The sequence below is a fragment of the Enoplosus armatus genome, chromosome 16 (genome assembly GCF_043641665.1).
Source record: "Enoplosus armatus isolate fEnoArm2 chromosome 16, fEnoArm2.hap1, whole genome shotgun sequence".
NCBI classification, from domain to species: Eukaryota; Metazoa; Chordata; class Actinopteri; order Centrarchiformes; family Enoplosidae; genus Enoplosus; species Enoplosus armatus.
Genome location: NC_092195.1, coordinates 16112155 through 16137304, shown reverse-complemented (window position 1 = coordinate 16137304; position 25150 = coordinate 16112155). Strand labels below are relative to the sequence as shown.

The following is a 25150-nucleotide window of genomic DNA, read 5'->3' as shown; positions in this document are numbered from 1 at the left end:
GAATAAACAAATTTAACTAAGACCCAGCTTGTCTTTCATGTTCTCCTTCTAACGGTGGCACTGAGACACTGGCTCAACCCACTGTAACACAGCAAATACACAAAATACACAAAACACAAGCAAATGAAGGATGTGCAATGTAAGAAAATGAATATAAAAAATCCAAATATAGAACTTCTGCAAGTCACACATACTAAACGGAAATAAAAACAATTCAATTTACTTAATGGAAATGAGGTAACAGTAATTGGTTGCATGATTCAGATATTATATACCATTATTTATTGGTTGGTTAGTAATCTGCAAAAGGCTAACGCTAGGTTTACAGCAAATATCTGCAATAATATCTGAATCGTGCAATCAGAATCTTAAAACTAAAAAAAAAAAAAATTGTTTATTTGTTGTCTATATTGTTTGCTCATCGACATCAGGACTCATCACTTCTTCGTGTCGCCTGGTTTTCTAACTAATTTCTGTTTCTTTTGTGGGGCTAGCTGCACGTTTCTGTATTGTTGAGCTTTCAGGGTCACCATACCTCCTCCTCCTTCTCCAATCCGTCCTCTATATCTGTTGTATTTTATGTGGTGAGGAAGACATGGGGCAAACTTTGACCCCTGCCGTCCTTGAGAGAGCTTTCATGTTGTGGTGTTAATGATCTGGCAATGAAGAGCTTTTTTTTGGCAACAGATTGGTTAGAGACACACACAAAGACCAAGAGATGCTAAAATGGGGGGAAAAGGCAGACTATATTAAGTTTAAAACTGGTTATGTAGTTCATCCATCAAGCAAACACATGCACACACATTTTCTTGTGCATGTGCATGCAGTATGTGAGTACAGACACATGGGTTCACAAATGCTAAACACACAATCACACACACCTTGCCCTGGGGATTTTTATAACACCAGCGAGACACACAAGCTTTTAAAAGGCAGAGTTGATGGAAACCATGCCCTTCCATTGACAAAGTGACAGAGAAAACCAGACTGTGTGAGGTGTGAGAGACGCGTTTTGTGACACGGAGCACTAGAGGATTGTGTAGCTGGCTGCAACCACTAACAACAGAAACTGACAATCCATCTACTGCATATAAAAAAAGGTTATGCAGGTTATCTTTGTTCTTTGCAGGTTCTCTGCATATTCAATTTCCTGACAAGTGATAGACTAATTGGCCTCTCTTGTATGGAGCGAACTGTTTTTAATTTACACTCACATTTGACTGAGCTGAAAGTGAATTGACCCTGCACCTTGATTGGTATAAGACAAGTTGATTAGCTTAGCTCTTAGTCTGAAGCACATGATCAGTGATTAATGACACTGACCCCCTCTTGAGCCAGAAACTATGTGCATGCCATTGTTTCAAAGATTAAGGGCACTGAGTTTAAAACACTTAGCAGTCCCCCTTTATGTTAGACATTATGTGCATGCCAGAGGTAGAACAGCTAATAGGAGACTAAGGACAGAACTTGTGAAGTACCACGGTGTGTTTTTCTTTTTTCCCCATCAGATTGAACTCAAGAGCACAAAGATGTTTGGTGTATGCAGTATTCAGCATGTAATTTACATGACCAGCATTTAGCAATACTTGAACGACTGTTCAGTTCAAGAACAAAGAGTGCAAGTACAAAGCAAGCACAGGCATCATGGAAGAAATGCACACACATATGCAAAGCCTAATTATAGTGATAGGGTTCAAACAAAACACATTCCAGTAGTGTGTGTGCTTTGTTGACAAAGTGCAGTCAGCGGTGCAGAACACGGGAACTCTGACTGACCCCATCTGCCTCTCAGGTGATTAAGATACTTGTACACTGTTTATGTGTGTAGATTAGAAATATTACCACACACACTCATATCTACTATATTTGCAAATATTCATTTCAACTGACTCGTCCAGCAGCAGCAGCAGCACCTGCGTAAGTGCAGGAATGGTTGATATTGCAGGCCTGCTGTGGCTTGAAAGACTGCATTCATCCCTTTCCAGAGCACTGACTGAGACACCGACGACCTGATGGAGGAACTGTGTGTGTGTGTGTGTGTGTGTGTGTGTGTGTGTGTGTGTGTGTGTGTTTGTGTGAGAAAAAGAGAGCTGTCTATGTGCACACTGTATGAAGACAGGTCAATGCACAGGACAAAGCAACACAGTCTATAGTTTGTGTGTTCATGAACATGTGGCAGCTCATGTGTTAACAGTGTACATATATATCTGAGGTGTGTGTGTGTGTGTGTGTGTGTGTGTGTGTGTGTGTGTGTGTGTGTGTGTGTAACCAAGGCACTGTACTGCGAATGTGTGTTTGCCCGTGGCACAGGTGTATGCATGCACAGCAGAGGTTTATATAACAAACAGCATGATAGATCTCAGCTGGGAGCCCCGTGAAGCTTTTGAAGTCTTTGCTATTGCTGAATAATGGTGGCTACATTTATTTAGGAATGTGGTTTCTAATGCAAATAAAATATAATTCCATTCATCTGTCAATCCACTGATTTATAAAAGCATCCAAAACACGTAGTAATAACACTGAATTTGAAATGTTCCGCATTATGCAGGTTTCCAAGCCATGTGACCTCCCCACAGTTAACTCAAAACAACTAAAAATAAAACAGCCATTTTGAATGATTATATGAATATGAATCACACAGTGGTTCAGTTGTTTGTTGGCAAAATAGTCTGGTGACAAAGAGGCAAAAAGTCAGACTGCAAAAACAAAACTGAACTGACTGAAATAAAGACAGTTGTTTCAGAGGTCGAGGCAGGCTGCATTATATTTGGTATTGGTGGTTGTGGTGGATCGTTTCTGCAGCATGTTACAGCAGCAGTAGTTAATGCTGCTAGCTAGCTAGTCAGATATGAAAGTCAAATGCCAACGGCAGATATGTGAACCAGCAAAGCGTCTGTGTCGCCCGATGGAGGTCAGAGGATGCGAGCGTCCGGCTTCTATAAGTAGAGGCTTCCTCATCAGCAGTCTTGCAGTCTTGCAGTGACTAAAGTGTGTCTGAATCACTGTTTAGGCCTGAATATTTGTTTTGAAGATTGCTGTGAGATTTGGATCATGGACTGAAATTTGTGTGAGAACTTTTAGAATATATGGCTCTCTTTATTTAAGCACTCCTTTATTTAAGTGTCTGAAGTGTTTGTATACATGAGTCAAAGTTACTATGCACATTTATTTGTCAACTTTTCTTAAATACATCCTGATTTTTGCAGGTGAAATGGCTTTTTTTTTGTGCAAACATAATGTATATAAATGGTATTTCTGCATCCTAATATGTACTCAAATGTTTGCCAAAGAAAAAAGGTTATTAAAATACTTCTCTCAATCTTTGCAGACATTATCCACCAACTAATAATTGAATGACTAATGTTAAACAAAATGAAGCAAATCTTGCCCCTGTCCTCTTACCAGGCTGGTCCAAGGACATGAGATAAAGAGAGACCTGTTTTCTCTCCTGCACTCCCTTACAGATGGTTTTGGCACCCTCTGTAAGTATCCCTCCCTCCCTCCCAGCTTTTAAACCAGGAGAGTCTGTCTGTCTGTCTGCTGACAGCAGCTGAACACAGCAGAGCTTCAGTTCTGGGCCACATGCTACACAACCAAGCCCCGTACGCTCGCATCAAGGGAACAAGAAGCCTGTTGGCACAGAGAGGTAGATAACAGTCACACATGCATTTAAATAGAGGTCGATGTATATGCACACATTCCTGCCCACTGAGCTGAGTATTACATGGCAGGATTGAAAGATGAGAAGTCTTGTACAGGCAGCGACGGGGGCTGTTATACAGGCTCTATATTCTCCTCTCTTTAATATACACTGCAGCTCCTTGGAGAATACCTGCTAAGTTAGCAGCATAACTATTCATTTCCTGCTCTTGCATAGACGAAAGGCTCGTATCGTGTGTACCTGTGGGCTAAAAGTTAAGCTAAGCGAGTATTAATGTGATACTGAGAGAGATGAGAATTCTGCATCGATAGAGGGCCAGATGCCCGATTAGTTTCATGTTATATTAAGAGTGAATGAATTGAGGCGGTTCACTGAGACCTTTTTGAGAGAATAAGCTTTTGTCACAATGCTAATGTTCTCCCCCGGTTAAGTGGGCACTGCGGGCCAGGTCATTTTCAGCCATGATTTGGTGAGATATGAGAGAGAAAGAAACAGAGGACCTCTTTAGTCCAGCTAAAGGCTGCCCCCAAGAGCCAGAGGTGGCCCTTAATTAAAGGCTGAAACGGATGATGTCTCTGTAAAGTCTGTCTCAGTGTGTGTTTGTGTCAGCTGTAACTGCCTTTACCTGGGGCTTTCTTGTTGTCGTTAGCTTGTTTTTGTTCCACCCAGCTGGTTTGAAGAATGGTTTGTTAACTTAAATGGATGGCCATAAAAGTAACTTTTTCTAAATAAAACATAGTAATATTAGAGCTAAAACAATTTTAAATTTTAAATAATTGATTAGTTGATTGACACAAACAGTATTGGCCAATATTTTGTTAGTTGATTAAGTCATTTTCCATGAAAACACAACCTAGTTACAGCATTTATTTGTCTTATGTGAAAGTAAAGTTAATTAGAGCTGAATCGATTAGTCGATTCATCGATTTTTTGATTGACAGAAAAGTAATCTAATTTGATTACTGATTCATTCAGTCATTTGGTAAACAAAAATAGTGAAAAAAGACAAATATCATCAGGTTCTCAAATGTGAAGATTTGTTGTTTCTCTCTGTTTTATATCATTGTTTGGACAAAACAAGACATCTGAACACGTCCCCTTGGAATTTGTGATGGGCATTTTCTCTCAATTCTCTCAAAATAATCTGTCGATTAATCAATAATGATAAGAATCGTTAGTTGCAGACTCAATGTTATTTGGTTTTTAACTGCTGGTCAGACAAAATGTGCAACTTGAAGACGTCAACTTGGGCTTAAGAAATTGTGATGAGCATTTTTGAACATGTTTTGACTTTATATTGACTAAACCGTTAACTGATTTATCAAGAAATTAATCATTAATGAAAATAGTAATTAGTTGCCCCCGTGAAATTAGATTTTTAATTCAAATGCAGTATAGCCTCCATGATGTCCTATTCTCACCCATTCTGAATTCAAGAATTATGTTCAGGATAAAGACATTTAGCGTGCAACTAGAGTAGAATAGAGGCGGGGACATTATACCAGTGATTGGTCAGTTTAGGGGCAGGGAAGGCTCTTCTCTACTTCCAGAGGAGGGTTGAACCGTTTGTAAAACTCTTTTCCATTTATCAGCACTTGTTAAACAAGCGCTGTCTCTTATTCATACAGCTGCTCACATTTCTGTGTACATGGCTCGACTCCATTTTGAGTCCCTGCGAGTGGTTTGAGCCTTTGATATGTGGTATTCATGATATGGGCCGTGCTATCACTTCCAGCTAAATGGAGAAACTCCAGATTGTTCCCATGCTGCGCCTTAGTGCTTTCGGGTTATTTGAGTCAGACAGAATATGAAACCTGTTTTATATAACACACTTAAATCTCTCTCTCTCTCTTACTGTGTTTGCTCTTCTCTACACTTTTCTTTTAAGCTTCATATTTCTCTCCTGTCTGGAGGGAAAAAAGCTGCCGTGCTGCAGCAAATCTTTCTGTTTCCCCCCTCCTCAGCACCAGAGATGACTGGAAGGTGAAGCCCATTTCCCAGTGTCTAGAGTTTCACAGCTGACAAAGAATCTAGGCTTTCCCGTGCGAATCAGAAGCTGTTTAACGGAGCTGAGGAATTTCCCCTATTCCTGACCGGTGGACAGGCAAGCAGGGAGGCGTACAGGAGGGAGGATGAGAGGGCGGGATTCATAGAAGGGAGCAGCAGGGCTCGCTAGGCCTGGGAATCTGCAGAGTTCCTTCTTGTGCAGAAGGCAGAAAGAAAGCCAGTTACGGTCCATGAGGCTGGATACCACAGCACTGAGGTATTCTCTAAATAGGGCCATGTTGAAGCCACATGAGCTCCACATTGTTCTCCTCTTTATGAGTTCTGGCAGCGCTGAGGGAGAAATTTCACAGTGAGAAGGTTTACATTAACTTTACATTAAATCTGATCAGGGCCTCTAGAGAGGCACTTGACAGGATCAGGCAGCCTTTAATTAGACTGGTGAAATATTTAGTGGTCTGAGATGAGGTAAATCAGCTGTAATGTGTTGCGGCATGTGAGGAAATCCATATTCTTACACTGACACTCACAGATACACCTAAATACAAAGATGCAATGAGATAGGAATGCTGCACAGTTTTGGTTGCATATTCCATTGTTGCCTACATTAGCCTCTAAACACAACTGGACAGGTAGGAGTGAGAGTGAGTCGGCCACCATTGTTCACTCTTGCCCTGTCAGCGGTCTAGCATGTGTCTGTTTTTCTTGGAAACCATGAAATTGACTTTCTTCCTGTTGGGAAGCAATACTGCAAGGGAGGAAATCATAGCCACGCCATGTTGTGTCTTACTGGTCTGTGGGAAGGAAAAAACACCATGTGGTGCTGGTTGAGAAGCAGCACGTTATGGTAAGGCAGGGTTACGATTCTACCCATGTGCACTATTCACATGGTGTGAGTTAGAGCAATATACAACCAGAGATGCCTCAGTAAGCCTCGCTCAAGCTTTCTGTTTTTACCCGTGTTTGTTATCGACACTAAAAATTATCATTTTAGTTCCTACCCTGTCCATCAACCAAAAGTCCCCCCAACAGCCACCAGTTTTAGTTCTTGATGCTCTCTCTGTGGACATAAAATGCTTGTGCAGTGAAGGGGCAGCTGATCTGTCTTATATCTCAGAAAGTCGATGTATTTGCTCAGCAGTAGCAGGCTGACACGTCCGTTGAGCATCAACACTCTCAGAAAGGTCTGCTACATGTGATTGTCCTGCAGCCTTAGACCGTTTACTTAAATCTTTATGGGGACATAAAGTTGTGCTAATGCACCCGTAAAAGGCTGGTCTCGTCCTTTTATTAATAGGGTGCAGGGCAGTGTCAGACGAACCAAAGGGTAACACATCTTTTCACCTGCATTCTCACGCCTGTGTGAAAGTCTTGAAGCGCTCTAAATTATATTTGGAAAATTGAAAAGTGTTGCTGCATTTTGTACAGTTAATTCAATTTATTATGAGGTCATTTGCACTCACAACAGCTGTGGCCGACCCCATGATATAAAACTACAGCTTTCAGCAGCCACCTGCTCAGTGCAAAACAGTAGGGAGCCCAAGTAACTTAGTAGCTGGTGAAGACATTCAAACATCTAGCAAGTTTAGAGACCCAGGTGTTTTTCCTCAGGAGTTGGCAGACCCTCATAGGGCTAAAACACAAGTTATGAATGAATGAACTTGAATTTGACAGGAAGTAAAAGAGGATTCCTACGGGAAGCCCCACATTGCTCTGTTTTTGATGGAGGAGGTTTTTGCTGAGCAAGTGTTAGTAAGTTGATCTATTACTGAGAGTTTGTGACTTTTTTCTGACCAAAACCAAAAATGTGTCTGTCTCACAATACTTTCGGCAGGATGGTGTTAAAGGGACTGACTCAGAATAAACTACAGAGCCCGTGTTTATTGTAATGAAGGAACAAATCAGCCAGTGCAACTGTGATTCACTGATGTGTAATAGTTTTTGGTCAACAATGGAGCTCTGTGGTACGGAGGAATAAGCTCCATCAGGTTTTGGCTACACAGGCACTACTTGTTAGATCTCTGTTGGTTTTGGGATTTGCTGACAATAAGATAGATATAGAATATGACTAGACTTATCTTTTTAAATGTGCACATCTCTAATAGTGGTCCACCTTCAGTTTTAAGGCCACAAGTTGCACACAGCAGAGTATGGTACAGACACCCCTGGGCGTTTGAGCTGGAAACCCCTCCTGCTCCTGCCAACCCCCTTTATGGACGGGCTTGAGCCCTGTGGAATGTGGCGTATGCCTTTCTATGTTAGACGGCCGTTTGTTTTGGAATAGGAGACGATATGAATCTGAGCCAAACGCACCCACATGCACAGCTTGTGCTCAGGTTGTTGAAGGGGGGCCTTTCACCTACAGAAGCAACGTGATCTAACCCTTCAGGGCCAAGGAGAAAATGAAAAGGGTAGAGGGGGAGGGATGAAAATTTCCATAGCATATTGTACAGTGTTGAGCCTCTGAAATAAATATATCTCGGAGACATCATCTTCTCACAAATTTAAATGAAACCTGTCGTCTTGTGTTGATGTGATGTGTTTTCTTCGATTTTGTTTTTGTACATCACCAGAGAGGAATAACAGCAAGCTATTTACAGGTTTACATGTAAGATAGGTAGGATATTAGGTAGGAAGCTTGTGTGGATAAGTGAGGAGGCGACTACAAGATAAGTAGACAGCCAATGTCAACTCCAGAATATCGCTCTCTCTTTATCTCTCTTTCGCATTTCCTCTCTGTCTGTCCACCCCATACACACACATGCACACAGCGACTGTTACCCACCACAACTCAGCTGGAGTAACTCCAGACCTTAAGGGCTCAGAGAGAGTTTGATTTGTGTTGACTTCCTGCAGGAACTCCCCCTCTCCTCTGCCTGCGGCTTAAAGACTATCAATTAGTTCCTTATTATGATCCCTGGGAGGGCAATAAAAGTTAGAGTGGGTTCAAAGAGCACAAAGGCAGACACACACACACAAACAAACCTTTTTTGGCCTGTTAGAGTTACAGTTTGGACATCCTCTCCTACAGTCCCGTAGGCGGCTGTTACTTTCTGTTCTTCCTATTTACATTTTCCAAACAATGCTCACCGCCTACATACATGACACACAGAGACCTAATTTCTGTCTATCTTGCTGCAAGTTTGTTCAGTTATCAGCAGGTGTTGCTGGGACAAATTGAATGTTTCGATGTTGCCAACTCCTCCTGTCCTGTTTTTGTCTGTCTCTAATAACAACACCATCACGGATCCAGCTGTTATTCATACTTCTTCCATGAAGGCAGCAGCTGTCTGCTCTGTTGATGGCCGATGCTGCATGAATTCAGGGAATCCAATTTGTCGCCCTATATAGCCATCAAACTCTCCTGGACTCGTCTTCTTCTGTCACTCCTCTCCTACTGTCCACTGCTCCAAACATTAGGGAGGCTCTTATTCCCTACCTCTCCACAATACAGCTGAAAGTTGTGGGAGAAAGCTTTTCTACCATTTTAAAATCCCATTTAAAGAGCATAATCTTTAGTTTCAGTCTACCATTAGTGTCATGCACACAGAATTTTTACCTCATTGATGAGATGTTTCTTCTCCTGCAGCGAGCTAAACACACTTACAGTATAATAACGGTTGAAGACAGCAGTTGGGCTTTGAAGATTTTGCTTTGGGAAACAAAAAAGAGTAAAATACATAGCGTACAGTTAGCCTGACAGTCATTTAACCGTTACTCGTATTCACAACACATTAGCCTCAGACAGCTAGAATAATGGCTAGGTTGGTAAGCATTAAACTAACCGCAGAAAAACTAAATTAACAATTATGAAACAAGTATTAGGAAAAGAGTACCTGCAGATAATAGTAGGGTAGTAGGTAAACATGGATGTAACAATGTCAGTTAAACTGCTTTTGAACTCAGTAGTGGTTGCTACTAGCAACAGAAAGTTTCACTGAAACCGACTTCTCGTGGCAGAATGTTTCTTATGCTACGTGGAAGTTGTACTGTAGTTGACTTCTCTCTATACATTTTTAGGTACACAGTCTTGTAGGACGACATATTTTCTGTCAAGCCTTGAAAGTGCTCCAACTGCAAGTCACCTGATATTGTCAATGCAGAAAATGAACAAGACATTTACCATTGTGGGCACTGCTGGTTCCAGAAGTCGTTCATCTTTCCCATAGGAAATGTTACGTGACTCACAGTTGGAGCACTTCGACAGCTTGAATGAGCGCGAAACTCTCCCGGTTGAATCATCATCATAAAACGTAAACAACTGCAAACAAAGGCTCTCCACGAGTAACTATGACTCCCAGGGTGCATTCTGAAAAGAAACATCCAGTCACAGCGTAAAACGCCACTGTGCGTTGTGCTAACGGCAGGGCAAACCTCCTAGATTATGTTCTTGAGAAAACCAATAATAAAATGTTCAGTAAAATTAATTAACTTTCTGATTTGATTAATTCAGCAGCTAAGGCTTCTTCTCCATAGCACTGGTGACAGAGGCTCATGGGTATTGTAGTATTGTCGCCATAACCAACTGATGGAAAAAAACAGCTTAGTGGAAACCATTAAAACGGGTTGCAATAACATAAAGCTAAAGGATCAGTATATTACCTGAGAGACTCCCATGTTTCTATGTTGAGGAACATGATATTATTAAGAAAAAAAGTTCAGCTGAAGAAGGAGGCAGTGGGAGGAAGAAGGGAGGGGGCTTGTGGAGGGAGCCCAGTTGCTGCTTGCTAGACTGTGCTGCTGTATTGACCTTGTGTATGGATCTGTGGCAGGCCAAGTAGAACAGATAAAGTGAAAGCCAGCAGGCCAATCTGCCACCTTTACTTTGTTAATTAGAGATTAACAGGCTCTTTCTCCGTCTCTCTCTCACACACACACACATACACACACACACACACACACACACACACACCCTCCCCTTCACATATCATTGAGTTTTCTCATAGATGCAGATATTTGTCTGCCTGCTTGTGATAATGAGAACTGATTTCTTTCACAGGACAGAACAAAGCAGACAATACACTCCACAGAGTAAGGCTGTCACAGTATGCATATGAAGAACCTTGATATTATGAAAGTCAATACAGCTGAGCAAATAGAGAGGCAAAGAGAGCGTCAAGCGTTACACCATAAAAGGCTGTTGTAAACTTGGGCCTAAAGTGTTTCACGTTGATTAGCAATTCATTGTTTAGTCAAAGTAACAGCTTCAAGTTGCTTGTTTTGCCTGATAAACAGTCCAAAACCCAAATATATAAATTTTACAGTGATATTAAACAGAGAAAATAAAGATAGAAAGAAAAGGTCCGGCACATAACGCTCTGTAAAACTGTTTTTGTAAGGATTACACAAACAAGATATAATGTGTTTATAAATGAGCTGATAGGATACTCTAGCTGTTTCCAGCTGCTTTCAGTCTTCATGCTAAGCTAAGCTAAGCGTCTCCTGGCTATAGCTTCACTCTTGATGTATAGATATGAGAGTGGTATTAATCTTCTCATCTAACTCTGGACAGGAAGGCGAATAAGTTTATCTCCCAAAACTTTGTGAAGCACAATGCCTTATATATAAGTATAAGTAAGTAACCATCCTTGGAAAGCCAAGAGGGATGTTGTTTTTCTCTGTTGTGGTTCTCTCTAAGCTCCTTGCAGTTTGGAGGTAGACTTAAGGAAATAGTTGAGAACCAGAGACAGCAGCAGACCGACGAAGGAGGATCTGAGACTCTGCCTGTCTGCCAGCCTCGCTTGCACTTGTTTTCCCCTTTTCCCTCTCTCTGAAGTCGGTGTTCTGATGTGCGTCTGTGTATTCGTCTCCCGCCTTTGAGATGTGAGATCTGGATAAGGGGGTTGTGTGTGCGTCTGTGTTGGCACATATGTGTGTCCCATGGGTGCTTTCATGGACACGCAGATGTTCAAGTGTGTGTGTGTGTGTGTGTGTGTGTGTCTGCATTCCTTTGAGGAACACTATTTCACCTGGCGAGACTTGGAGTTGAGCTAATATTTGTTGTGTTAGAAGTGAGAGCGGTGTGTCAACAGTAGGAAGTCAGGAGCTGAGGGTTAGTTCAGATGACCTCCATATGTATTCCCTTATCCCCTCCATCCACCTCTTATAGACAGAGAATTGCAAATATTACCCCGACACACACATACTGTAAGCACATACAGACCCAGTGCCTTTCAAGCCCCGCTAGGCATGGACATGGTGATTTTGACAGGCTTTTAGCAGAGCAACCTCCAGGCTACAGGATTGTCTGCAGCAGTGGGTTATTTCCCCCTCCTTCCCTCTCTCTTTTCTCATCCTCTCCCCCTTTTCCGTCCACCCCCACTCTCTCTTTTATCTCACACTCTCCTCTCCTCAGTCCGTGCTTCTCCAGCCTCTTCTCTCTGTCATCTGTTTTGTCAAATCTTGGTCTGCAGCTCGTCATGTCTTCTCAGGGTCTACAGGTCAAACAGACCAGAGTAACAGGAAGACACAGACAGACGGACAGTGTGGAAGCTGCCCTCCCGCCGGCTTATTAGTTCTTTAGCAGGCAGAGATGCTACGAACAGCAGCTCTTCTCACAGCTAATAGCGGGCATACATCGCTAGCTACTAGCTCATTATAGCAGCAAGCCCTCCTTCTTGCACGCTTTCACTTGTCCTTTCCATGTCGGTCCCTCCATCTCTTTGCCTTTCACTCTCTCTAAGCTTGATAGACTATGTAGGTTCTGCTCGTTAAGGTGTCCAAATGAGGCTGTCTTCGTGTGTCTGTGCGTGAAAATACCCACGTGTCCTTGAGTGACTGTGCATGGGTAGGTTTTACCAGTTATCCACCCTAATGATGAAAAGACTCGGATAGTTCCAACAAGCCGATCAGTCTTAAGAGTCAGGAACTCTTTGGTCTCCGAAATATGTTTTGATGAAACTGATTGTCAGTCAAATCAATGCAGACTCAACTTGACTTAGTAACCACCAGACCAAGTAAGGCTGTAGCAGCAAAACCACTGAGTGTATTGAATTGAGTAAAGGTTTGTTTTATTTCTTATTAATTTCATTGGTAAGAGGAAGATTATTATATAATAAGGTATAAGGTTATTTTATTTCTTCTTTCAAATGTTTCATCGCCCCTCTTTAAGGTTCAAAAGATCAGTGATGTGACTGTTTAAGTGCAAGGAGCTGCGTTAGTGGAGGTGTGTTGTTTCAGGTACTGGTAACACCATGAAATGCGATCTAGAAAGTCCAGTTTGATTAGTGGATCCATGAGTTTGAATGTTTATCAGACACCAAAACACTGCACAACAGTTTTTAATACTACAAACACAGAAATTGTTATCACGGTGACAATCATTTAATGTTTCCTTGTGACGATTGCCGGGTAAACTGCGACGCAGCGTCTTGGCGGATGACATTGCATTGCGGCAAACTTTGAATTCATTCAAATGAGTGAGCATGTTGTGTTTTTTCATACAGGGCTATTGTCATTCACACTGACAATAGCCCTGCCATGGCCAGCTCCTGCCATTATTTCAGAAGGCTGATATTAGATACTGCGTTTAACGCCAGAAAGTTCTCTGTGGGTTTGTGTTGCTGCACACAAAGGCGACATGTTGCCTTTCTGTATGTATATTGTATTGCCCACTGACTCACTGTTACTCTGCTACAGTGCTCCAAGGCCTCTTCTTTCTGAAGCGTGGTCTTTTTTTTTTTTAGCCCACTGATTGCAAGGTGCACAGCTTGAGCTCGAAGAATGACCAGGACGAGCGGAAAGTTAAGCCTCATTTAGAAAGACGGATTGAATGCGAGTGTGTCTTTGATGTGTGCGTAATTCTCAGTTCTGGTTGTCATAGTGAAGTATTGTTAGCTTCTATTAATCTGCAGTGCTGTTTTTAAATGAGTTAACACAGAGGCAAAATAAAAACATGCACCAAAGATTAGTTATTTACAATTGCTGTGATTGATTGACTTTGATTGAGTATTATTGATTTCCATGTGCTTGTTTCACTGGTAAAGTTTGGTTTATATGCAAACAAACAGAGGAGAGCCACCTCTTTTTCCAAAACTAGAGAATATGATAATGTCATTATATCATACTGAGCATACAGACTCAGCAGCATGCCCGCCTCACTAAATACATACAACAATAGTTAGGCTTACTATCACAACAGCAACTCAGTAAGCCTTCGGAAAGCTTTGTAAAGGATCCCTTCACTACAGTAATAATATTACATTGACTGTTGGCTGCTATAAAAATGGTTTACTACTTAAGATTCAGTACTAAAATACTGCAGGTCTTAAAGTTTTTATTTTCAAGGGTTCACAAAACTTTAATATCATATTCACTTTCAGATTTAGTGAATGAGGACATAGATGGTGAGGAGAAGAGCACAGTTTTGCTTTCTAAGGAGGGATGAGTCCATAGACTTTTGCTGTATAATAGATGGGACACAGAAATTGTTCTCCATCATGGGAGACCTAACATTCACAGCCAAAAAGAAATGATAAGTAACACTGCAGGATTTTTTCAAATAATTGCCCCTTATACTTGAGCAGCCATGCCTTAGTGAAGCAACCTTATAAAAAGTGGGACTTCTGCAAGGCTGCATCTGTCAGCTAACTGGTTTTCGGGGTCCACTCTGCTTTACTTGTCGGCGGATTGATGTCTAGTTCAGCTTCGAGCCTGTGATAAGGGCCGGAGGCAGAGACTACCTGTAAATGTCACTGGATTGATAAAAAGCGCAGAGTTTATCGGGGCTGCTGTGTCTGTGCAAACGCATATGTGTGTGTTAGTGATAGAGAAAGCCAGCTTCATCGAGTTTATATTGTGTACACATGCTTGTTAGTTTGTCCCTGGCCCTATGTGTCAGATAAAGTCAGTGAAGTTTATCGAGGTCAAACAGACCATTTCCTTCTCTCACATCTGTACTGATTTGGTGTTGCAGTGCTTGCAGCACAGTTGACCCTCTCTAATCCATAAACACTGTGTTCAAATTGTTGAAACATGAAGATTACGTCAACGGACTTGTGTAACTGCAAGTCTGAATTAAACAGGGTCTCTGTACACTTGTGTTCCTGAGTGCTCATCCGAAAGGTAACATAACTCTTGGTTGGATTTGGCCTCATTGTCACTGTTAAAGGAAAAGTTTACAGTCTTTATGCTAACTTAAGTTAACCAGCTGCCATCTGTACTTTCATATTAACCTAATTTTCAGCAAGACAGCAAATAATAATTTCCCAGTATTTCAAGCTATTTCTTACTGCTGTCCAATAGATACCAAGTCTTTTTTGTGTGATGTTTTCTGAATTTTTTTTTCCATTTTCCTTTCTGCTAAGACGTTTTCTTGCTTGCTTCAGAGAGTTGTGCTTTTCAGTAGAGTCTGATGTTGTCTGCCCTAGCATGGAGTACAGGTACTGAGACAACAAATGCAGTAAACCCTAAATAAACATAAATACATGCACATGAATGGATTTTGCATTTATGTTGTATGAATGTTTCAGATCTACTTTGTATCAAAAGCAAAACAAAGATATTGTACAGAGCTAATTATAAGCAACTACTTTGACTGATTTGCAAACGTAAATCACTGGTTGCAGCTTCTATAATGTGAATATTTTCTGGTTTTCTTACTCTTACATGATAGCAAACTGAATATCTTTGGGTTTTGAACTATAGATTGAACAAAACAAGACATTTTAAGAAATGACCATGCTAACATTCTATAAACTAAATAATGAGAGAAAATAACCACTAGATTAATTGATAATGGAATTACTTATAATTTGAAGGCCTTACATGGTATCTTAAGGGCTCTCTGGATAAAGAAAGAAAAAAACTATAATTAGCTACCTGCTTGTGCGTCACGCCGTGCATATTATTCATCCACTTATTCATTTAACAAGTCAGGTGAAAGTGTTAGCATTATAAGCTAAGTTTAATAAGCCCAAGGGGAGTTCAAGCTTTATTGTTAATACTTTAGCTCTTCATGCATTTCTTCACACGCTTCCATGCATGTCTGTGGGGTGTCATGTTATATGCTCAATTGCTCACTCTAATGTGTGTGTGTGTATGTATAATCAATGAATCAATGAATGCTTGCATACATTTGTAAAACATGTCCACTCATGCATGCATGTGTGTGTGGCCTCTATCTCATTAGTGCCCTTTGTCACCATTTGATCTGTGGCCTTTCTCCTTTTGGTTCATTGTGCTACTATCGCCAATGCATAAAGACCTGTGGACCGCATGGACAGATGAATTGGTTTTCCAGGCTGTTGCAGTGGAGGGGGGGGGGGTTGTGTTTGGAGGAGAAAAAGGCAAGAAAGGTTAAGATAAAGTTGCTTTGAACAAATTCTCTCTTTGATCAAGCGGCTCAGCGGTGAAAGGCCTTTCTTCCAAAAGTCAGAGCCAGTTGAGAGAGGAGAGATGGAGATATTGTTCTGTTTCATCTCGCCTCTGTCTGTCTCCTTTCTCTTTCACACTGTTGTAAGCTGTGTGTACTCCCTGCTTCTTTGTTATGGAGAGTGCCAGGCCTCTCTTTCATGACTCCACACAAACACGCATATGCATATACAATGACTTAAAAGCACTAACTGAACACACTCACATCAGAATATTTAGTGTAATTGCAAAAGCTGCAGTGATGTAACTGAAAGAAGACTGTTCTCTGTTCTTGCAATGAAAATGAATCTGCAACAACTTCGATAATCAATTCGTCATCTCGGTCATTTATCAAGAAAAATTACCCAAAAACGTGCTTGTTCCAGCTTCTCAAACGTGAGGATTTGCTGCTTTTATGTATTTTATATCACTATAAACTGAATATATTTGGGTTTTGGACTGCTGGTGGGCGAAAACAAGACACCTGAAAATGCTACTTTGATCTCTGTGAAATTGACTCTTATTAAGTTTATCTGTAACTTTATTGGGCCTAAGGGGAAATTTCAGCCAGGAGAAAACACAGAAGGCACACACTTGGACATAGATAGATACATAAAATATGATAAAATACATAAAACATATATTGAAACTCACATAAAACAGTTTACATTATTTATCGACCATTAATCGAAATGTCTAAAACAGGCGTTAATGAGGTAATGAGATAATTTCTCTTTTCTTAGTTTTCTCACAGCGTGCCTATTCTTTACCGTTAACAAAAAAACACTTATTTCCTGCCAAGCAAATTGATTATTTCCTCTATTTCAACTTCATTCAGCCCCAGGTTTATCAGCACAACATCCTCAGAGCAGACCTGGAACTGTAGCAACCAGCTTAATGGGTGCAATAGACACACACACACACACACACACAGGGGTGATATATTGTGGAGTCTTTCTTTTGTAGTCTTTTTTCTAAAGCAGGACTATCAGTATAGAAGGGGCACTACAGCTGACCACAGATTGGTGAATAGGAGTTGAATAGATGTTGCCATGGATGCGTTTATAGCTATTCCAGTCACACACACTCGACACATAAAGAGTTACGTGTACCATACACCCACTATAACAATGATGGCTGCAATATTTAAGTGTCCAACATACACGTGGGTCCGCAAACTCAATTTTCTTATCTTATATCTCGTTAAAATCTCAACTTACACACCGTGTGAGGAAGTGCTTTTTAAACAAACAGGCAACTGTGCTCTTTTCAGCCAATCACTCCGTTAAGCCGGAACACAAACATTCCCACCACTCAGGCTTGTTGTCTAGACGACGATGCTGTGGGAGGGGCCACTCGTTCTGATTGGACAGTCACCTGTGTGCCAATACAGTTTGTACAGATGTACATGCCCCCCTTGAAGATGAATTGTAATAACTTTGGTGATCCCTCAACGTGTTGGTTTATTGCTAATTAACTGGACCGAAGTGCCTACACAGCCTCACAGAACCGACTATTAGTCTTGTTTGAAAGGAAGCTCTTACAACTCAGACGTAAAACACTCTGTGATCTGTTGATACTAGCCATTTCTAAGACATACACTCAGCTGAAGGTTTGTGTCCACACTGTGCTGTAATTCCTGCTTTATAGCAGATACTAGAGACAGATTGTTCTCAGAGATTTCTGAATGGCAGATTCAGCAAAGACTTGTGCTATTAAAAATGTACTAATGATATGAGTTTTGATTTGCCACCCAAGAGGATTTTATGTTTGCCAAGTAAAGAAATAATCACCAACTGAAGTGTTGGTCTCAAAGCAAAGAGGTTGCAATTAATGATTTAAAGGCCAGAAGAAAAACTTGATTCATATTAGCTGTCTGTGGTAGAATACTGAAACACTGCTTGTGTGGAAACAGTCGAAGGTCTTAACTTTGTTACTGTGATGTGGTACAGAACGAAAACTTTCACATGGACTTCTATAAATAGACATGTGTAATGAAACCGACAAGAGTCCTCAACACCTCGTTATCTTGTTGTTTTGCAGATAACAGAAGCAGCCAAGACTTCCTCTCAGGCTGATGACTTGTACCTGGATGACACAGGCTCAGGAGGTTTCTACCCTGAAGATGATGATGACTTCAACTCAGGGTCTGGCTCAGGTAAGATACATTTACACACACGCACAATCACAGACTTGGGTAAAGACACACACACGCAAACTTGCAAGCTCAGCAGGCAATTACCCAGAAGCGTGATGACATTCATTTTCAAGTCTGCTGCAGGTACATTTTATGAACGCTAAGTTTTTCCATCTTTCACTGGCAGACTAAAGTTGTGCCATCACTTCCTCCCTCCTCTGTCTTCCTCTCTTGGTCTATTCTTTCTTTCACCGCCTCTCTTTTTCTCTCACTCGATTTCAATTGAGATTGCCTTGTCACCCAGACTGCCGTGGGCAAGTGTGCAAATTTCGCATGTCTTTTTTTTTTTTATTAGCACATCTGCTCTACTTGCTTTGAGCATCTTTGCAATGCTCATTCCTTTGTCGAAAGTAACTCTTCTTTCTGAGAGAGTTGTATAACTGCAGTGAGAGAAGGTTGTGCTAGGTGAGAGGAGACAGGACAGTGATCGATATCCTTTCCAATACTCTATATATGCCCTATTACTCTGCTCTGCCACTCTGTGTTCTATAGGAGATTTAAGCTGTAAATAATACATTCAAAATAAATCCACAGAGTGTGAAGTTAAGTAAGACAAACTATGTGACTGTGGGCATAAAATATTGAGAACATGCATGACCATGTTTTGCCTATTTGCACATACATACAACATACTACACATTTACATTTTTACTGCATTTTTACATTTAGCAAAGTATTGTCCCTATACATGTGCTGTACTACTAGATTTACCGAGCAAACATTTTATGCCCTTTAATAGAGAGACATTATTTACCTCGCCCTCTTCCTCGCAGGTGGAGGTGAAGAAGTGTTGGAGGAAACAGTGACTGTCAGTGTGGTTTATATTGAGCCCAATGCAGCAGAGCCCACCCAGGACTCTACCAAAGATTTCACCCCCAGGGTGGAGACAGCCACGGTCAGAGAAAGGGCCAGGGACAGCACGCCCAGGAAACCACTCAGAACAGAGGTAAGAAGTACACCCCAACCGATACGGGATTTTTGAGGCTGATTTTGATATTTGAGAGTTAAAAAAATTATGATAAATCGGATGATATTCATTTTCTTTGCACAATCCATTACATAAACATTTTTGTTAAAGTTCACGTTTAACAATTGTGACCAATACATTTTAAAGTCATTTATAATCATGGTGACTCATTTGTAACTGTCCTGACTCAACAGAGAGTGACACAGTACCTCAGTATGTCTTTAGCTGACCCAGTATACCATCAAATCCCCTGTAATACCAGGAGCCGTGAGGTTGCTTTCAGGATAAAGATCAAGTGCTCACGTCAGTTTTCAATGTTTTCGCTCCATTGCAAATTATGGAGGATTACATCTCTCTCGGATAATAATCACATATTCTGGAACCATCCTAGATCTCACTTCTGTGTTGCACTCTTACTGTACTGAACTGGATCCTACATCTGTTTGGGATTAGTCGTCCAGGTCTCAACCTCCTAAGCCAAGCCTACCTGGCCCTGTTCCATTTTTTTCTCTCTTGCCTCTGTCACTACTCCTTTAGCCAAATGCACTGGCTCAGATCCATTTTGGTCCTTTGCATCCTTCTCTAGTGTTATTGGAAAAAGCATAGGATACATGGGCCCGGATCCATTCCAGATACTTCTTTTCCTAAACTCCCGGAAAAACCTTGGGGTCACTGGCTCGGTTTTCATTACCTACTTTTCTTTAGTTTTGCTCTAATCTTTTTAGGCAATCTGGATTTGTTCCATTTTCTTCTCTGGCCTGCCTCTATAGGTTTCACTGGCCAGGTTCCATTTTGGTCCCCATCAGACTTTCTTGCTAAGTGGACCAGTGAAATGCTCACTTTTTTGTTGAAGGAATAGTTAAGCATTTTTTTAAATGTACTTATTTACTTGCCAAGAGATTAGAAGATTGATATCCGTCGCATGTCTGTAAGTTGAATATGAAGCTAAAGCTTCAGCTAACAGCTAACCTAGCTCTGTCAAAAAGTAATAAAATCCACCTACCAGCACCTCTAAAGCTCACTAATTTGACACATTATATCTCGGTTGTTTATATTTTGTTTGTTGTGGGACTATTTATTGGCCAGGTGCAGTGACTTCCTCAAGTCTCCCCCACATAAACCCTTGTCAAACCACAAACTGTAATTTTTACACATCAGTGTTTGCACAGATTAAACAAACGAGATACAAAGTGTTAATAAGTGAACTTTAGAGGGGCTGGTAGGCAGATGTTGTTACCTTTGGACCGAGCCAGGTTTCCCCGTTTCCAATCTTTATGCTAAGCTAAGATAATCGGCAGCTGGCTGCAATTTCTTATTATACAGACAGATATGTGAGTGTTATCAATCTTCTCATCTAACTCTCAGCAAGAAAGCAACTAAGCACATTTCCCAAAATGTCAAGCTATCAGCGTGATTGTACCAGCGAGGTATTTAGGGATTATGCCAGAACACCCGAATGAACCCAAGACCTCTAGACACAGACAAGGAATATTGGAGGACAGAATGAGAAAGTCAGCTGTCAATAAAGCAACCTTAATCTCTCCACTTCCCCCTCCTGTCTTTCTTCTCATGCAGGCACCAGTGCCAGTTACAGAGGACATGCAGAGGAACCAGATGACCAGTACGACTAGCGCCCCCGGCTCACCCCAGGAGGCCATTGAAGTCCGCACTGAAAACCTCTTCCAGAGGACAGAGGTGTTGGCAGGTATGTGTCACAATAAATCGCAACAGACATCAAACCAAATCTCCTTTGGAAAATTACTTAAATACACAGAGGAACATATACAGTATGTACTATTCATCTGACTCCAGTTTGTGTTTTAAATGAGATATATTCATATATTTGGACATTGGTTGGATGGTATAGCAGATTTTCCGTCACATGTTAATTAGTAAACTTTAGAGGTGCTGCTAGGCAGATTTTATTACCTTCGGACAGAGTAAGCTGTTCCCTCTGTTTCCAGTCTTTATGCTAAGCTAGGCTAACCATCTCTCTGCTTTAGTTTCATATATATATATTGTACAGAGAGTGGTATCAATCTTCTTATCTAACTCTCAACAAGAAAGCTTATTTCCCAAAATGTGGAACTATTCCTTTGATATTTCAGCCCATGAAGAAAGTAGCCTTTCAGTTGGATGCTCCACCAATAAATGTTTATTTAGTTTGCCATCTAATCTTTCTGAAATTCTTATATCTTACAAGATATCAGCATATTTCTGGTAAATAGCTAAGTCTTGGAAATCTTGGAAATATTTTCCTAACGTCTCCCACCTGATTCACTTCTCAAAGTAATGACTTTTAATAAACTACATCTGCGTCCCTCGGTGGGACCTTGTAGAGTTCACAGCATTGTGGGTGCTTCAAGTGTGTGTTGCTCGCTTTGATTACATGAAAGAGGGTGGAAAGGAAATGATCAGACTCAAAATGACTGCACTCTGTGGTGCCGTCTCTCTTTCCCTGCGTGTCTGAGGCAAACACTGATTGGCACCTCACTTTTACTTTGTTGTGATATCCATCTGGTCTTGGCAATATGCAGAAACAACATCAACAAGGACAAATCGGGACAGTCTCAGCTAGACGAGAACTCAGCTCACATCTCTCCTATTGATAGTCTCGTTTCATCTTTTGCATTTTGTTCTTGGATTGTGATTAGAAAAAAAATTATTGCAAGTATAGGTCTTTGAATAAGGCCTTCGAAAATGTAAATATATATATGCTATACTGAGTCTCATCTCTCCTTTGTTGCCTTCTCTGCCTCGTTCTCTTTACCCTTCTTCTAGATTATAACCATTACTCTTCATCTCCCGTATGACTTCTATAAAAAATAATTGCCCATAATCTAATTTTCCTTTATTCGCTCTGCATAGTGCTACGGCTTCTTGGAGCTCAGCAGCTGGGTGCGTGCCATGATCTTTACCCATGGGGCCGGGGGGCCAGTCAACATGTGGAAACCTAAAGTGGAGCAGAGGGCAGATTGTAGCACCAGGAGAGACCTTAAAGAGATTAGGAAGCTATAAAGAACCTCATACAGGCATAATTGGGAGGGAGAGTGAAATAAGCCCATGTGGCGAGTTAGGAGCATTAGTGAGGAGAGACAGGGTCAAAGCTGGAGGGAGGGGGGCAATTTTTAATACAGTCTGGGTGGATTTTATTCAGAATTCCTTTGATGTTAGACCTATTGGTTTACAATGTGTCCTTCACATGAAGTTTAACCTTCAATATTTCTGCCTTTGTCTTTTTGTGGTCCGTCTAGTCCTTATTCAGGACTGTATAGTACGTATCACGGCCCTGCGAGGATATCTGACATTTTAGCGCTCAACCCACATGGACTTAAAGTTTAAGACACCAAATATGCTGTTCATTTGTCAGAAAAGAACAGAACTTCTTACATATTGACATTACAATCCTAACTTGATCTTTCATCAGAAACCCTACAAATAAAATCAGCTACAAAAGTGATTCCATTCCTAAAACTCCTAAAAACGCCTTTTGGCTAGGTGTTCGCCTGTGTTGCTGTTGAAGTGTTGCGATGAGATTTATCAGCCAGTTCAGGAGCAGAAACAGGATTTAGTTCTAGCCATGCTGGACTGGTTGTTGTTTGTTTTTCCCCACTGGATTCATTTGCCAGACTGTTAATGGAACCAATAGCATCAGCTTCTTCCTGCCCCAGGCGGCAGTGACTGATTGGAATACAGACCATGTCGAATCAGCCACGCTTGGGACAACATGGCTCCGTGCACCAATCAAGGATCAGAGCCTTAATATCCCCTCAATGGAACGCTAACTTTTAACATTAGAAGGGGTGAAATGAACCACAGGAAATTATTGACTTTGTATCTCTTGAGATTAATGTAAGGGGTTTTCCTGTTGACATGAAGTATCGGTTTCAACATTCAGCTGTAATAGCTGTCACTGTTTCATCACATTCAATCTCAATTTTGATCATTTGTTTGGGGAATTGCTTTAGTATTGAAATGTGTTGCAGCAATAGCAGATACGGTTGCTAAAATGAACACTGTGTCGTAATTGATTGCACAAGATAAGACACAATTCATCTTAGACTAAAAGGAGGCGGCTCGGCTCATGAATGCTTTCTTTAGGACACATTTAAGGTCTCACTCTCCATGAGTACACACAGTAAACTTTGATTTGACTTTCTCAGCACTGATAGTTATCTTCTCTTTCTGTCTCTGTCTCTCTCAGCTGTTATTGCAGGTGGCGTGATCGGCTTCCTGTTCGCCATCTTCCTCATCCTCCTCCTGGTCTACCGTATGAGGAAGAAGGATGAGGGCAGCTATGACCTGGGAGAGAGGAAACCCTCCGGCGCAGCCTATCAAAAGGCCCCAACTAAGGAGTTTTATGCGTAAAAGCCGGCCCTCCTGTCAGCTGAACGACAAATTGCGGGTGACTGTGAAAAACAGTCCATGACAACAGCAAACCTGTTCAAACACAACAAGAAACAACTACAAAATGTTTTCAAGTTGATTAAGGAAAAATAGCATAAAGGAAAGCTTTTGCATAGAGTATTGTAATTAAGACCTTTTCTTTCTTCTTTTTTTAAAAAAAAAATGAAAACCAAGCATTTCTCATTTTATGGCAAATCTCAGTGTATTTAAACTTTTTGTGTATAATTTGAAAAAGATGGAAAAAAAAAAAAAAAAAACAGGATCTGTAAAGGCGAGGAAACTAATCGCATCTGTCTTCTGTCAAAGGAGCTATTTTTAGTCGCTGACTACTTTTAACTGTAGCAGTCTGTTATTTGTAAAGAAAAAAAATTTAAAAGTGGAAATAATTGAATATAATTATTCTGTATCAATCCTGCTTTCATTTTTTTTCTTTTTATTTTGTCCTAGCATGTCTGATGTTGATCTCTAAAGGTGTATTACATTAATTTATCTTTTCTCTGATGTTAAAAAAAAATGCCTTTGTAGTTTTGATGAAGCTCTTTGGTCTTCATATTAACGCTGTTAACGGTCAATGTAAATGTTCTCCCTTCAGGTTACAATGTTTATTATTTGCTCTCACATCCATTTTTCAGTCAAACGTGAGCGTTTCATTATGTCTTGTTTATTTGTTTGTTCTCTTCTCAGTGTAGCCTTTGTTTTTTTTTTGTCGACAGCGTTTTATTTTCATACCAGGTCTTCAAAAGATAAAGTAAGTGTGTCAGGGCTCGAGAAAAATCACAAATCTCACTTCTGTTTTATGTCTCGCCGAACTTCTTTTCTATTGAAATGCATTCTCGTTCACGTTGCACATTCACTGCTTTTGCTTCCCACTGCTGTCGTGCAGCTTTGCGTGTATGTAGGGTGTTTTTGGGGTGAAGTTTCTTCTCCGTGGCTTGTGGTGTTTATGGCCCATAGCCACCTCCTTCCCCCAATGTGTCCCTGTAGTTTACTGACTGCCCCCAAACTCTGCTAGCACCCTTACATCTCCTCCCCCTCTCACACCTTCTTTTTAATCAGATTGGAGCACGTCCAGTTGAGTTGTCAGCCCCCCACCCCCACTCACTCTCTTTTTCAGCTGTGTGAAGCCACCCGGGTAGCCTGGTGTTGTTGTCCGTGTCCCAGTGTTGATGCTTTAGGCCCAGAGATCTGCTCACTGAAGGCCTGCTACTGCTTTGGACACAAATACACCAGGCCAGGGCCGAATCCCCACATGCAGAGCACATACCTCTGCAGCAAAAACCACCAGAGCCCCCCTCTAGAAATCTAGTTTCTCTCAGAGGGATTGATGAATAAGGCTGCACAGAAAATGTAAGACTCCAGTGTTACGTCTGAATAGTCTTTGACAAGACACTCACGTTGAGGGCTATTCATGTTTTTTTAGTGGTCAGCACAGGCATTTCAAAAGAGCTTCTGTTGAGAGATGAGGTTGTTTACTAGGTTTAAAACCTACACAGGGTGTTTGTTTTGATGCCATTTTGCATCCTAGAAAGAGTTTAAAAGGCCACAAAATGGCTGATGCAAAATA

At 41.1% G+C, this 25150-nt stretch overlaps 1 protein-coding gene across 1 annotated transcript in view; it reads left to right on the top strand.

The window, feature by feature from the left end:
* Window positions 1-23752, top strand: part of sdc2 (syndecan 2) — a 39782-nt gene extending 16030 nt beyond the window's left edge. The window contains exons 2-5 of the mRNA XM_070922258.1: window positions 18059-18173; window positions 18986-19158; window positions 20755-20884; window positions 23384-23752. Of these exons, the coding sequence (XP_070778359.1) occupies window positions 18059-18173; window positions 18986-19158; window positions 20755-20884; window positions 23384-23547 (582 nt within the window). The 3' untranslated portion in view covers window positions 23548-23752. The remainder of the gene's footprint in view (window positions 1-18058; window positions 18174-18985; window positions 19159-20754; window positions 20885-23383) is intronic.
* The last annotated feature ends 1398 nt before the right edge of the window (window positions 23753-25150 follow it).